At 39.7% G+C, this 15,756-nt stretch overlaps 1 protein-coding gene and 1 pseudogene across 3 annotated transcripts in view; both read left to right on the forward strand.

Moving 5' to 3' along the window:
* zmynd11 (zinc finger, MYND-type containing 11) overlaps positions 1-2,739 on the forward strand; it is a 35,777-nt gene extending 33,038 nt beyond the window's left edge. For all 3 annotated transcript variants that reach the window (XM_071528479.1, XM_071528480.1, XM_071528481.1), the window contains 2 exons: positions 181-366; positions 1,357-2,739. In XM_071528479.1, the coding sequence (XP_071384580.1) occupies positions 181-366; positions 1,357-1,479 (309 nt within the window). In that variant the 3' untranslated portion in view covers positions 1,480-2,739. The remainder of the gene's footprint in view (positions 1-180; positions 367-1,356) is intronic.
* A 4,517-nt stretch (positions 2,740-7,256) lies between these two features.
* LOC139651522 (uncharacterized) lies at positions 7,257-14,385 on the forward strand (annotated as a pseudogene).
* The last annotated feature ends 1,371 nt before the right edge of the window (positions 14,386-15,756 follow it).

A 15,756-nucleotide genomic window follows, 5' to 3' on the forward strand; every position in this document is an offset into this window, starting at 1 on the left:
TTATTTCACCAGGGTCTAAGTTTTTAAGTACTGTTGAGCATACTTTTGTGTATGCACCCATGCTACTGTAAGGTGCTTTGGATGACAGAAAACATTAACCAAATGCCATGTTGCCATGTTTTATGTTGACATCTAACACAGTTAAAAACACAAGTGGCATGTACGCCTCTGTCCACATAGCTCCGTTCGGAAATGGAGGAGGAGAAGCGCCAGGCGGTGAACAAGGCAGTGGCAGGAGCCCAGGCCGAGATGGAGAGGAAGTGTAAGCAGGTGAAGGAGAAGTGTAAGGAGGAGCTGGTGGAGGAGGTGAAGAAGATGGTGGCCCAACACAAACAGCTCATCTCCCAAACCAAGAAGAAACAGTGGGTGAGTGGAAACACACTGGGCTGGCCTGACATTGGCCTTGGAGAAATTAATTGCCTACACTCGTTTATCAGGATTTTAGTTTCCGCTATTAATAATCATAGAATACTGGCACATCAGCAATATTGAAGCATTTTATGTCAATTACAATGTCCACTGTACATGAATATAGCCAGGATGGTGATATAAGATGTGCTTCAGATCATCAGGAGTAATAATTGTGATCACAGTATCTTTACAAAATTTCAATAGGATTAATTACTTGTCCGGTGGAACCCAGTGATAAACAGGCAATATGCCAGTCTTTGCTCTACACTCATGTTAATGTTAATGAGTGTTGAGCAGTTTGACACATCACCGATTTTAAAACGTTACTGTTTACAAATACCGTTACAAACACACACGAGTTTGGAGCAAATTGTAGAATTTTAAGTTACACTTTCATTTCTGTGACTCTGACTTTGCTAGCGCTTAGACCGCCCTCTAGTGGTGGAAGGCGGCTTCCCTCCTCAACAGCGGTGTAAAAACGGCACCACCGTGACAACTCTCTAATGGAGAAAGTACCGGTAGAAAAGTAGGTAGTAGTTGGCAAATTCCCAAAAACTCTAATAATAAAGGGTCAGTATGGATCATGTTACTTGTGTTTTGGTAGTTTCTAAGTTGTAAATAAGTAATAAGTTTGCTAACAGTGGCATCTAGTTCATAGTGAAACAAAGTGTTGAGGGGGTTTTTATCAGAGCAAAATGCGGTCCAGGTATTCCTTCATGTTTTCAGCATTATAACTCAGTTTATCCTGTCTTGGCTAGCTTGTTGTCAATACTTTTGTTTTCAGTGAAATGAGTTTGTGCTCTCATTTTTAGTGTTGGAACTGAGTAACTCTTGACTTGTTTTCAGTGCTGTGATGTGAGTTTATGTTCTCATTTTCAGTGCTGTAACTCAAGTTTATACTTGTGTTTTCAGTGCTGTAACACAAGTTTATACTCTGCTTTTCAGTGTTATAACTGCGAGGAGGAGGCCATGTACCACTGCTGCTGGAACACCTCCTACTGCTCCATCAAGTGCCAGCAGGAGCACTGGCACGCCGACCACAAACGAACCTGCCGCAGGAAGAGATGAACAAGCCCCGCCCCAGCCAGCACGCCATTGGCTCTCGCCCTCTCCTCCTCCTGTCACTCAACGTCTGCCACACCCCCCACCTCGCCTTCCCCCCCCTCCCTTCTGCTTCTCCACTTGCCTTCCTGAAAACTTTGTGGACCCTACGTTTTTTGCGCGAAAACAGCAATTTGTTCTCTCTCTTTTGTTTTTATTTTGTTGCTATTATTTAATATACCCATTGTATTGATTTTTCTTTCTATATTTTTTTTTTCTCTGAATCATGAACAGATTGCTCAAGAGCATGGCTCGAATGCATAGTATGGTATGATTTTGTGTCGTTTCTTGTTTTTGTTTTCTTTTTTATCTTTACTGAAGTGCTAATTTTGAACCCGTGTCAGAGAATGTGTTATTTAAGTGTGTAGTACCAGATGAGCATTAACTGAATACATTTTATTACCTGAATTTTTTAATCACTTTTCTTACTGTAAATGCAACAATACACACCGTCGATCTTAAAAAATGAATACATAAGTACTATCGCAGCATTGAACTAGCTCTGCTTTCATAAAGAAAATCTATTTAAAAAAATGACAAAAAACTGCATAAGATATTGAATCGTGAATGACGTAGCTCACGAAGCGTGATTTCTTTTTTTTTCTCATGAAAATATTGCGGTGGATAGCACCTTTTATCGTTTCTACCTAAAATCTTATTGTCCTCAAGTCACTTAAGTATCATTGGGAACAGGGTTACGAAGTCGGCCTTAAAAGTTGCTGACAAAAAAATCTTCCATTTATTATTATTGTTATGCACATTTTTTGGGTTCACTTTTGAATAGACTGTAATTTTTATGAATCCAAGATGAAAATAAACAAGTCAAGTTTTTAATTTGTTCTAAAATCGGGGAAATGTATAGCAATCTTTCCTGAGCTGGATCTTAGAGAGGTTCCTTAATTTGACAGTTTTCCACTTTTTTGCACACTTCATTTGTTTTTCACAACCCAAATGCTTGTAATATTGCCAAAAAAATTGACATTTCGTTGAACTTATCTGAAGAGAAGATGTGTTGAGTGTCCCCCCCCCTTTTGTTTATGGATAATTTTTTCAAGCGTTGTCAGTGTCATTGTTATGGTGAAGTACACTCAAAAGTACAATATTTTTTAATTTTTTTTTTTTCTTTTTTAATCTTCCAAGTGACTAGCTATGAGACTCTTTCACTGCTTATGCTGTAGTTGGTGGTCAGTGCCTGTTTCTCTTTTTCCTTTTTTTTTTTTCCCCTAACATCATCATATTCCAAGTAACGCTACGTGCATGTTGATAGTTTCATAGTTTTTATTTTTTAATTCATTAAGATAAAAAAAGAAGCTTGCAGAGCGTCTGGTTTCCAATAGGCAATGAAGACGGATGGACCAATATAAAATATATGCAAATGTGAATGATCAAAGCTTTTTTTATTTTCCCCTACGCTGTATGTCAAGTGTTCATGGTGTATAATATGGTGCTTAACTTTGAATCTTTTTGAAAGCGGCAATGAAATTGCTAATTTTATCGATTTTCATCTGGGAGAAGTTCCTTAGGAAGTGTGATGTTTTTAAAACCCGATGACTGTTTCCTTAGTTATGAAGATTGACTGAGCGGAGGAAAACGTCATTCATTCAATCATCCATTGATCTGTTAATTCATTCACTCTGTAAGGACATGTCATTTTTAACACACCTAGGTGTCTAGTGTGGAGCAACACGCATTTACCTTTTCAGCACAACACGTTAATAACATATGTTGCATCAATTTGTGTCTCTATTAACATGTTGACAAGTAAAACAAATGTTTGTTGTTCAAAACATCCTTCTGAAAAGTTCACTCACTCATCTCTGGAGTCTTGCTTTGGCAACTCTCATTTGTAAGCTCATTTAAGTGTATCACTTTTAGATGTAACATGTTATTGTATAGTTTAACTATTGTTTGATTTAATCTTCACCCTTTTCCTCTATCCCATGTGCTTTGTCATTTCTTGTTTGTTAATCACATATACAGTACTGTACAAAGTACTGTCTTAGGCACCCTAGATTTTTTTATATAAATTTCTTAGAAGTCTTAGATGTTTATTTGTTTTCTGCATTAGTGTGCCAGTAGACTGCTGTTTATTGTAGATTTTTGATATTCAGAAACTTTTCATTTCATTAGTTTTGAAAGCATCTTCGCTTTATGGATTTCTTTGACATACGCCTAAGACTTTTGCACAGTACTGTATATGTGATTTCGCAAACACAATTTTGTATTTCTGGAAAGGATCCCACGCCCGAGTTGTCTTGTGCACGACATTTTCTTGTTTTTTCTTTTACTGCTTCACTTTATGAAGCAGCTACTCATATCAAGTATCACAATGTTTCTCTGGTTTTAAGGTCATAATCGTCTTTTTTTTTCATCATTGCACTACATGTAAATAAAACATCTGACATGTCAATATATCAGTAATGTTAAATGTACATTGTAAATGAATGGAATTCACAAATATTAGATTCCAGCTGTTCCTGTGTTCACAGCTATCTGGATGACTGTTGGTTTTAGTTTTGTACAATGTACAACCATATCATATCTAAGTTTGTCATTTTCAACACATCTGTGTGTCTAGTTTGGTACAGAAAACGTGTAGTACTTCTCAACACAATAAATTATATGCACATTTTGCAATGAAACCTTTCATATGTCAGATACACATTATGTTGAAAAGCAACAAATGCACTTTGTCCCAAACAGACACACTGGTGTATTGAACATGACTCATCCTTTTTGCAGAGTCCATGTTTTATATTACACAGGTGTCCGCTGTGACCTGCGAGGTCAGTTTCTCTTTGACTGTTTGCCTTTTATATTCGTCCATCCACGCGTAATGATTATGTGTGAATTTCTTTTTTCCCTATGTGGAAAACTTTTGATGTCATTCCAGTTTGTATCTCTGGTTTTAACTGCATGAGTAAAGGTGTGTGTATCTCCAGCTCCTTTTTTCCATGTGAAAAGACATAGTTGCACTCCCTCAGATTGATGCAATATGACAATGATGTTATTGTTTTCTAGCCTCTGGAATTGCAGTCGAGCTAATTTTACCTCTCCACTGATATCGAAGCTCTCTTCGGTTTGAAAAAGTAGAACATCACCTCCATGACTAAATCGATGAGATTGTCCTCGGTAACAAGATTTCACGATGTCTTTTTTCCAGTGTAATAGACTATGTGTTAACCTATGGAGAAGTATTGTAAGTACATAATACTGTGTGAGTACTTAATGAATTGCGTTTGTACACTTTGTACTTAAACAGTATTATTATGTGCTTACAGTACTTTTGACTGGAATAAGATCAGTGTAAAGTATTACTTTGTCCTCAACTAGGTCATCTTCTGTTCTGTCCACATGTAAACTATTAATCGTGGCTTAACATTTTCTATGCTCCCGACATTTTCGTTTGACGCTTTAGCTAGCAATATGTATATAAATATATTCTATGTGCTAACATGGAGAAATAAATGTATCAACAAGTTCCTGTGTTTCCATGTTGTTATTTGGAATAGGTAACTTTCCTGTAGTAATGGAAAAGAAAAGAAATCTGCTGATGTAAGCATAGTAGCTTCTTGTACAGACGCAGCCATTGTATTGCAGAAGTCCCATTAGTTACTGGATGCATGCTGAGCTGCAGTTGCACAGCTCCACCCCAAGGGGAATTGTTTTGAAAAATAAAGGGGAAATATGTTTTTTTTTTTTTTTCTGTATTTCTATCATCAGCATCAGATATACAAAATTATCCAAAAGCATAAATGGAGTAACAGAAGAGTAACAAAGAATAACAGACATACAAATATACAACATATAATATATTTTAAATGTATATATTATATATATTTAAATTATATTAAGATGTTAAATTTGGAGCACAAATTTTAAGTTTTCACAGCTTTTCTATTGCATGAGGTAGATAATGTTCTAATGTAGGACTCTGCTTCCCTTTTAAAGGTAGAGAAAAAGGGCTTAGTTTTTAACACCTTACATTTATGGATATAAAACTTGGCCAGCAAAATGATGAGATTACACAGAAAAAATTAATTACCTAATTATTTCCTATAATTTGTAAAACCAAACAATACATCCTTCAGGCAAAGTACAAAAGCATCATAGATAGAGTCCAGTATAAAACGACAGATGCCTTGCCACAGACTCCGAGTGTGATCACAAGACCAGAACAGGAAATATGGTTTTTACTGTCCTAGAACACAAAATTACCAAATCTGCAGGGGGTTTGTTGGTCAATACCAGTGATTCAACGATTGCTTCCTAGCTGCTGACATTTCTGGTTTTCAAAACTCACTTTCCATTCTGTAGTCTGGAGTGTCATTATTTTCCCAATTATTTTTGCAGTATTTTCATGGTGATACTTCTCCACTAGTCTAGTGGTTCTGAACATTTTTGGCTCGTGACCCCTAAAATGAACCGATGCTTATTCGCAACCCTGTCAAGAGTGAACAGTTCAACCAATGAATAATTTTCCCTTTTCAGGTTGTTCATCTGATGAAAATCAAACAGGATATCTCTGCATCTATAAAAATTACTCTAACTGGCCAAATTAAAGGTCAAAATTTCAAACTCAAACATGATATCTCAGACATTGCTGGTCTGATTTTGACAAAACTTGTAAGCATGGTGCTATTAAAATGAGACTGTTTGGCAACAGGTGTGCAGTTTCAAGACAAGGGTCCCAGAAACACTTTGAGTAATGTTTTACGAAACTTGAAAATTATACTACTACATATAAAACTGTGAAAATGAAAATTGGTGAAATTGTCTTATTAAATTTCAAGGACCAAAACACGCTAACAAGTAGGTCTGTATTCCCATTATGCCTCCTTTACCCTTTAAAACTGTAACATGTGCTATGAATAACAGTTTGATGGAATTTTTTAACTGGATTTTCAGAACCCATAAAATGTGCTAGTGGTGATAGTGTTATGTTTGTTAGATATAATAAACTGTACTTTTCTATATATAATATGTTTTACTGGTGTATATGAAGAACTGGTCAACTTTGAAACTCTTTGAAATATATTACTAATAACAGCACAAATAGCATTTTCAACATTTTTCTACATGAGCATGTCCAGGCACTCTTCACAATTAAAAACATATGGATGTATTATTATATAAAAGCATAATTATTTACCACATTATCAATATGTCCTGCACCAAGGGCTGGCATGACGTTCTCACTGCAGTGATGACAAAATCATACATAACTTGAACTAAGTCATGTGGCACAGATGCTCAAAACAGACCAAACTATAGTAACTGATGATTGGATTGGGTCAACACATTCAGATAATGGGATTTGCTGCAGTGTTAGTTTCAACTCTGCATTGTAAGCAAAAAGTGTTTTTTAACTATACCATTTTTATTTGTCATAAATTTCACTTCATACTGTAAACGAGGGCTAAACACACACTGCCTCTTTCAAACCGCTCCTCTTCCTGGAATACAGCAAAGCCTGATAACCCCTCTCTCTTCTTCCTGGTCTCAAACACAGCCAGTTCCATTCTGTCCAGATGTTTCCTGTTCCCTCCCCTTTCACAGATCTGCCAGTTTAAAGATGGGTGTGAACAACATGTTGTGAAGTGCAAGAGCTGACAAGCCCATTCACTGCAGATCAGCAAATGAACATGAAGAAAAGGAACAGATTGTTGGTTTGGATCGGAGCACAGTTTTTTTTCAGTTGAGAGGAAGTGAAACTATCTGACTCACTGTTACTGAGAAGTGAAATGGCGCAGCAAGGATTTCAGCTGGACGGGGCAAAATTCTGCTGTTCGATCTGTCTGGATCTACTGAAGGATCCGGTGACTATTCCCTGTGGGCACAGCTACTGCATGAGCTGTATTAAAAGCTGCTGGGATGAAGAGGATCAGAAGAAAATCCACAGCTGCCCCCAGTGCAGACAGACCTTCACACCAAGGCCTGTCCTGGTGAAAAGTACCATGTTAGCAGAGTTGGTGGAGGAACTGAAGAAGACAGGACTCCAAGCTGCTCCTCCTGATCACTGCTATGCCGGACCTGGAGATGTGGCCTGTGATTTCTGCACTGGGAGAAAGCTGAAAGCCCTCAAGTCCTGTCTGGTGTGTCCGGCCTCTTACTGTGAGCAGCACCTCCAGCCTCACTATGATGAACCTCCATTAAAGAAACACAGGCTGGTCGAAGCCACCATGAAGCTTCAGGAGAACTTCTGCTCTCGTCATGACGAGGTGATGAAGATTTTCTGCCGTACTGATCAGCAGAGTATCTGTTATCTCTGCTCAGTGGATGAACATAAAGGCCACGACACAGTCTCAGCTGAAGCAGAAAGAACTGAGAGGCAGAAAGAGCTCAGGGTGAGTCGGCAGAAAATCCAGCACAGAATCGAGGTCAGACAGAAAGACATGAAGGTGCTTCAACAGGAGGTGAAGGCTATCAATCGCTCTGCTGATAAAGCAGTGGAGCACAGTGAGAAGATCTTCACTGAGCTGGTCCGTCTCATTGAGAAAAGAAGCTCTGATGTGAAGGAGCAGATCAGATCCCAGCAGAAAGCGGAAGCGAGTCGGGCCGAAGAACTTCAGGAGAAGCTGAAGCAGGAGATTGCTGAGCTGAGGAGGAAAGACGCTGAGCTGGAGCGGCTCTCATACACAAAGGATCACACCCATTTTCTACACATGTACCCCTCGCTGTCACGTCTCAGTGAATCTACAGACTCACCCAGCACCAATGTCCGTCCTCTGCGCTACTTTGAGGATGTGATTGCAGCTGTGTCAGAGGCCAGAGATAAACTACAGGGCATTCTTACAGAGGAATGGACTAAGATCTCATTGAAAGTGACTGCAGTGGACGTTGTACTGTCACAACCAGAGCCCAAGACCCGAGCTGAATTCTTAAAATATTCACGTCAAATCACACTGGATCCAAACACAGCAAACATACGGCTGTCATTATCTGAGGGGAACAGAAAAGCAACACGTGTGGGAGAAGATCAGTTATATTCTCGTCACCCAGAAAGATTCATTGAAAGGTTTCAGATCCTCAGCAGAGAGGGTCTGACTGGACGTTGTTACTGGGAGGTGAAGTGGAAGGGGGGGGTTGTTTCAGTAGCACTCGCATATAAGGATATTAGCAGAACAGGGAATGGAAGTAGATTTGGATGCAGTGATAAGTCTTGGGCATTAGATTGTTACAACAGTCGTTATGAATTCAGACATAACAATATCACAACTTCCATCCCAGGCCCTCGGTCCTCCAGAGTAGGAGTGTACCTGGATCACAGGGCAGGTATTCTGTCCTTCTACAGCATCTCTCAAACAATGACTCTCATCCACAGAGTCCAGACCACATTCACTCAGCCGCTGTATGCTGGATTTTGTTTTTTTTATTTTGGAGGCAATGCAGAGTTTCTTCCGCTAAAGTAGACAGGAGATATTATAGCAGCAATGTGTGAGATTCAGATTTTTGAGTTGTTTTTTCTGTCCAGCTTTGTTGCTCAGCGATCATGACTGTGGTGTTTCTGCACCGCACTTCCCAGAGACCACCTGTCAATCAAACATTGGGGGCGGAGCTTGGATTTTGTGTTGATGCAGTTTGAGTTTCTCTTTTCTTTGTCTGTTCAGCCATGGTGACTATCGCTGCTCATGCTAACTACCCAGTTCTTCTTCTGTTTATTCCAAACAAACCGGAAACGTGGAGGATTTTTCCCAGGAAAGAGCTACCAGACACCACCTGTTTAGAACAGACAATGGAGAAGCTTTCATGAACTGGATACAAGTTGAATCGCTATTGTGTTTTATCAGTCAGTAATAGAGAGTATCCAAACAGACATTTAATCATATGAAAATGTAAACTGTTGTGTGGACTATATAGTTCTTATCTTTGTTGTATATTTGTATTGTTGCTGTAATATTTTCTGCTGTTTCTGTTTCTCTTGGGTTTGCTGAGACGAGATTAGTGAATAATGTGAATGATAACTAATAGAATTGGATTAGAGACTTGTGCTATTTAAAATAGTGACTAGCGTGTAACTACTAGTAAATATCTTAATCACGTGTTGATATTTAAATTTAAAATAGTTAATAGTTGTAGTGAGTAAGTTTATAGGGTGCAGATGTAGTGTGTACCTTAGTAATATGGCAGTGCATGTTCTGGAAGTAGTGCTGTTGGTAACAAAGCTGTGACAGCGGTGCAGTAGATTCGGGTCTGCTGACCAAAGAGTCCTGTGTTTCTGGGACGCTGGAATACACTGTTGACCACTGACCACTTTCCACGTTTTTGTTTCCTGCTGAAGCAGATTGCCAGTTTTACCTTTCCAAAAAATAAATTAATCAAACAGCATGTTTCTCTTGTTGTTTGCGCTTCTCTTTTTGGATTCAACTGTGGGAAATTACTGCTTTCGCCCTGTGTGTTGTGTATTGGACAGCAGCGCTCCCATCCTTTATCCTTTATGAATTGGCTCCATCAGCAGCCAGTTCAAGGATGTGTTAGGGGCCATTCTGCTTCTTTCCATCATACTCCATATTTTTGCCACACTAATATGAATAGTTGACAAAAATTGCTGATTAAAGCCTGAACAATCAAAAACAAAGTTTTTACAAAACCCAAATGACCCACTTGGTCCAAAATAAACTCTGTTACTTGCCTCCATGGTAGATCTTGTGGACCATATAAAAAACTTTTAACTTGTAAAAAACTGTAACCTAAACACAACCAAACCCTGCCCTCTGTCTTATTTTGGTCAAACTTAAAACATTTTGAGGTAGACAATGTAGTCTGTCACAGAAAAAACTCTAAAATACAGGGCTGTGGTCTTAATAAAAGTCCTAATGGAGGTTCTATGACAGCCAGCCTTAAAGTAGACGCTATCAGGTTGTTAAAAATAAGTGTACGCCTCCTGTAGGACATGAGAGATAAAAGCCATCTCCATTTTGCTAACCTGCCCTCCACCTTTTCTACCGCTCCCTCCTAATTTTTCATCACATCTGAGTGATCACTTAGTTGAATACCTAAACACTTAAACCCATTCTTAAACCTGTTAAAACTCTGCAGGTAACCTATGCTCATCTTCCTGCCATTTACCTAACAATGCTGCACTCTTCTCCCAAGTTACCCTTGAAGAGGAGATTTTTCAACATGCGTTACCTTGTGGACATCACTATCCTCTACCATCATGTCATCTGCATATGCTGAGTGGCGCAAAAGGTGTGAGACGGTCTGCTAGTTTTATCTTAGCTCCTTTCTGATCTGGTACAGCAGGCCGCAAAGAATAGAGCATACCAGACATTGCGCAACCCTGCCGAATGCCTCTCCTAATGGCAAATGGAGCGCTACAGCCACCGGTGAGCTTCAACACACTTTCACTACCAGAATAGAGCACCTTCATCATTGCAATAATACCCGGAGAAAAAACAAAAGTCTGAAAGGTATTCCACAGGTATTGGTGCTCTACTCAGTCAGATGTCATTTCTTTGTCTGAGGAAATAAGCCTAATGAACTAGAGACTTCCGAATAGACCCACATTAACGTTATGTTATCCCTAATTGTTCTGCAAGGGATACAGTATGACTGCTCTGTGTGTCTGACCTGTTCCATCACTTCTATTACCCTATTTGAGAGCTCTGCAAAACAACTGACGTTGCTGGGGACGGTTTCAGACTTCAGGTCTCCAGGATTAAAGAAATAATGTAAAATAACCATAAAATGACTCCATACCGCTCGTCTAGCATAATGCAAGTCTCCTGAAGCCAACCGATGCCAAATTGACTTGAAAAGACCGACATTTACACCATTATTTAGCTGAAATTGCCACTCCGTTGAAAAAACGTCACATCTGTGCACACACCCTGGAAACTCCATAGCTAACACTACCGCAAATGACCAGAAATAAGTATTCCAGTTTTGCCGATTAGCCTTCAAAATAAAAGCGCAAGAATTTTAAATAGGTAGACATACTGTTTAAACCAATCACTTTGTATATAATCGTCAAATTCAATGAGTGAGCACCCATATTGATGTTTAATGTCACAATAATAATGAAAAATACCATAATATGTGCCATTTTAACTATAATGCTGCATGTATTACACTGTGCAGAATACATACAGAACAGAGACTACCACTATAGTCTCTGTTCTGTCAAACATTAACATGGGTGCACCAAGTCCTCTCTGTACTCACTTGTGACTTAACAAATGCCCCCTGCACTTTGATCAGCAGATCTGTCAAATCAGTTTGTTTATATTTGAGTGCCTGAATGTGGCCTTAATGTCTTGTGGATCCACTTAAACTCTAGAATCTTGATTGATCATGTAATGTCTCTAGTGACATTGAAAGTGTAATGATTATCGAACTGTTGAATCTGTATTTTCCCCACATGCTTATAGAAAGAGTGAGAATGTGAGAAACCACCAGCCCTTTAAATCAGGGCTTAAAACTTTTCTGGTCTTTTTAAGAAATTTAGGGCAACACTCATCTGCACTGGAATATTAATTTATTTGTATCTTTTATATGTTCTATTAAATGTGATTTTAATGCACTTTTCACTTTTCTAATCTTGCACTGTCTTTTTATCTATCCCTTTTAGTTTTATTTATGTAAAGCACTTTGAATTGCCTTTGGGTATGAAATGTGCTATATAAATAAACTTGCCTTGCCAGTGAAAAGAGAGTGAGAGAGAGAGAAAGAGAGAGAGAGAGAGCGGGCGAGTGAGAGACAGGGCAAAAAGTGTTTTTTTTTTAAATATCTCACTGAGGTCATTGATCCCAAATTTAACTATTGCATTTTTATTTGTCATAATCTTAACTTCACACTGTAAACGAGTCCTAAACACACACTGCCTCTTTCAAACCGCTCCTCTTCCTGAAATAAACCAAAGCCTGATAACCCCTCCCTCTTCTTTCTGGTCTCAAACAGCCAGTTCCATTCTGTCCAGATATTTCCTGTTCCCTCCCCTTTCACAGATCTGCCAGTTTAAAGATGGGTGTAAACAACAACAACACGTTATGAAGTGCAAGAGCTGGCGAACACATTCACTGCAGATCAGCAAATGAACATGAAGGAAAGGAACAGAGTTTTGGTTTCGATCAGAGCACAACTTTTTTCCGTTCACATTCACTACAATACACCACAATACATTCACTGTTACTGAGAAGTGAAATGGCGCAGCAAGGAATTCAGCTGGACGGAGCAAAATTCTGCTGTTCGATCTGTCTGGATCTACTGAAGGATCCGGTGACTATTCCCTGTGGGCACAGCTACTGCATGAGCTGTATTAAAAGCTGCTGGGATGAAGAGGATCAGTAGAAAATCCACAGCTGCCCCCAGTGCAGACAGACCTTCACACCAAGGCCTGTCCTGGTGAAAAGTACCATGTTAGCAGAGTTGGTGGAGGAACTGAAGAAGACAGGACTCCAAGCTGCTCCTCCTGATCGCTGCTATGCCGGACGTGGAGATGTGGCCTGTGATGTCTGCACTGGGAGAAAGCTGAAAGCCCTCAAGTCCTGTCTGGTGTGTCCGGCCTCTTACTGTGAGCAGCACCTCCAGCCTCATTACGATGAACCTCCATTAAAGAAACACAAGCTGGTCGAAGCCACCATGAAGCTTCAGGAGAACTTCTGCTCTCGTCATGACGAGGTGATGAAGATTTTCTGCCGAACTGATCAGCAGTTTATCTGTTATCTCTGCTCCATGGATGAACATAAAGGCCACGACACAGTCTCAGCTGCAGCAGAAAGGACTGAGAGGCAGAAAGAGCTCGGGGTGAGTAGGCAGAAAATCCAGCAAAGAATACAGGAGAGAGAAAAAGACGTGAAGGTGCTTCAACAGGAGGTGAAGGCTATCAACATCTCTGCTGATAAAGCAGTGGAGGACAGCGAGAAGATCTTCACTGAGCTGGTCCGTCTCATTGAGAAAAGAAGCTCTGATGTGAATGAGCAGATCAGATCCCAGCAGAAAGCGGAAGCGAGTCGGGCCAAAGAACTTCAGGAGAAGCTGAAGCAGGAGATTGCTGAGCTGAGGAGGAAAGACGCTGAGCTGGAGCAGCTCTCACACACAGAGGATCACACCCATTTTCTACACAATTACCCCTCGCTGTCAAGTCTCAGTGAATCTACAGACTCACCCAGCACCAATATCCGTCCTCTGCGCTACTTTGAGGATGTGACTGCGGCTGTATCAGAGGCCAGAGATAAACTACAGGGCATTCTTACAGAGGAATGGCCTAAGATCTCATGGACAGTGACTCAAATGGATGTTTTACTGCCACAACCAGAGCCCAAGACCAGAGCTGAATTCTTACAATATTTGCGTCAAATCACACTGGATCCAAACACAGCAGACACACGGCTGTCACTATCCGAGAGGAACAGAAAAGCAACAAATATGAGAGAAGAACAGTTATATTCTCGTCACCCAGACAGATTCACTGAAAGGTATCAAGTCCTGAGTAGAGAGGGTCTGACTGGACGTTGTTACTGGGAGGTGGAGTGGAGTGGAACGGCAGTTTCAATAGCAGTCTCATATAAGGATATCAGCAGAACAGAGACCTATGATGAATGTAGATTTGGATCTAATGACAAGTCTTGGGCATTAGATTGTTACAATAATCATAAATTCATACATAACAGTATCAAAACTCTCATCCCAGGCCCTCTGTCCTCCAGAGTAGGAGTGTACCTGGATCACAGAGCAGGTATTCTGTCTTTCTACAGCGTCGCTGAAACCATGACTCTCCTCCACAGAGTCCAGACCATATTCACTCAGCCTCTCTATCCTGGATTTGGGCTTTATGGTTCTATTGGAGCCACTGTTGAGTTGTGTGAGCTAAAGTAGACAGGAGTCATTAAAGCAGCGTGTGTGAGATTCTTTTTTTATTTTATCATTGCTGTGGTGTTTCTGCACTGCACTTCCCAGAGATCACCTGTCAATCAAACAGTGTGGGCGGTACTGTGACATTTTTCTCGTTGGATTTTCTGTTGCAGTTTGAGTTTCTCTTTTCTCTGTCTGTTCAGCCACGGTGGCTATCGCTGCTCAATACCCAGTTCTTCTTCTGTTTGTTCCAAAAAAAACAGAAATATAAAATGCATCACTACCTGTGCAGCGTTTTTGGGTGAACTATTCCTCTAAAGCAGCAATGTGTGAGAATCTTTAAATTATTATGTTTTTTTCTCCATCTTTGCTCAGTACTTATTGCTGTGGCGTTTCTGCACTGCACTTCCCAGAGATCACCTGTCAATCACCTGTGTGGGCGGAGCTTGGATTTTCTGTTGATGAAGTTTGAGTTTCTGTAGATGCCGCTTGTTTCTTTGTCTGTTCAGCCATGGTGGCTATCAATTCCTGTCCATCACTTCCTATGCGCTAGACGATTTTGAAGCTTTATGAACTGGATATAGCTTGAATCACTATTGTGTTATGTCAGTCAGGAATAGAGTTTATCCATATAAGAGATTGATTATGTGGATGAAGTAAATATGTAGATGGAAAGATTGAACCAGAGTTCATTACCTGGCTTTAGTGATTGGATGGGTGAACAACATGAATGATTGCAAAAATGAAATGAAACGTTTTGAATAAAGTATTACAATGAATTAAGTATTTCTTCTGTATTCATTCCAGTAAGTCTATCAAAGCTGCTAGAGAAAATGTGAAACTAATATGACAGTACAACTGAGACGATTTCCCCCCTAAAACACAACAAAGTGCAGTCTTCATGTTTAGAGCAGATGTGGAATCAAAAGTCAAATGAAGCAGCAGTGTTACCAAAGAAGAAACACTAGTGAAGATGGAAAGAATGAAGGACAATCCTGTTGTTAATGTAACTGGTTAAATGTATGAATGAAGTGAATGTTTAGATGGAAAGACTGAAGGACAGTGTGGATGGATAACATTTGCCAATCAATCTCTATCCTTGCAACTTTCTTCATTGAAACAGTTTTGTCATGGAGGACTAAGCTTGCAACCTCCAAGTTTTTAATCATCTGTTGCTTTTTAGAAGCTAGATTGGCTTTGTGCACTTGCTCAATAAACAGAGTTTCTTCCGCAGGCCTGAAAAGCCTGGAAAAGTAGGAACACACACATATGACCACAGATTGTATGTAGTCGTGGACCAGCTGTCATTTCAGATATTGTGATGAAGAATAAACTTCAAAATGATATGAGCTAGTTAAGCCACTATCAGAATATTTCACATTGAACTGAGCAAAATCTTCAACATCCAGCCAGGAAATGAAAGTCTGGAAAAAGTATTGAATATTGACA

Source organism: Centroberyx affinis, unplaced genomic scaffold (assembly GCF_046629955.1).
Source record: "Centroberyx affinis isolate AG114_WGS23_722 - 3 ecotype Tasmania unplaced genomic scaffold, CSIRO-AGI_Caff_v1 ptg001679l_1, whole genome shotgun sequence".
NCBI classification, from domain to species: Eukaryota; Metazoa; Chordata; class Actinopteri; order Beryciformes; family Berycidae; genus Centroberyx; species Centroberyx affinis.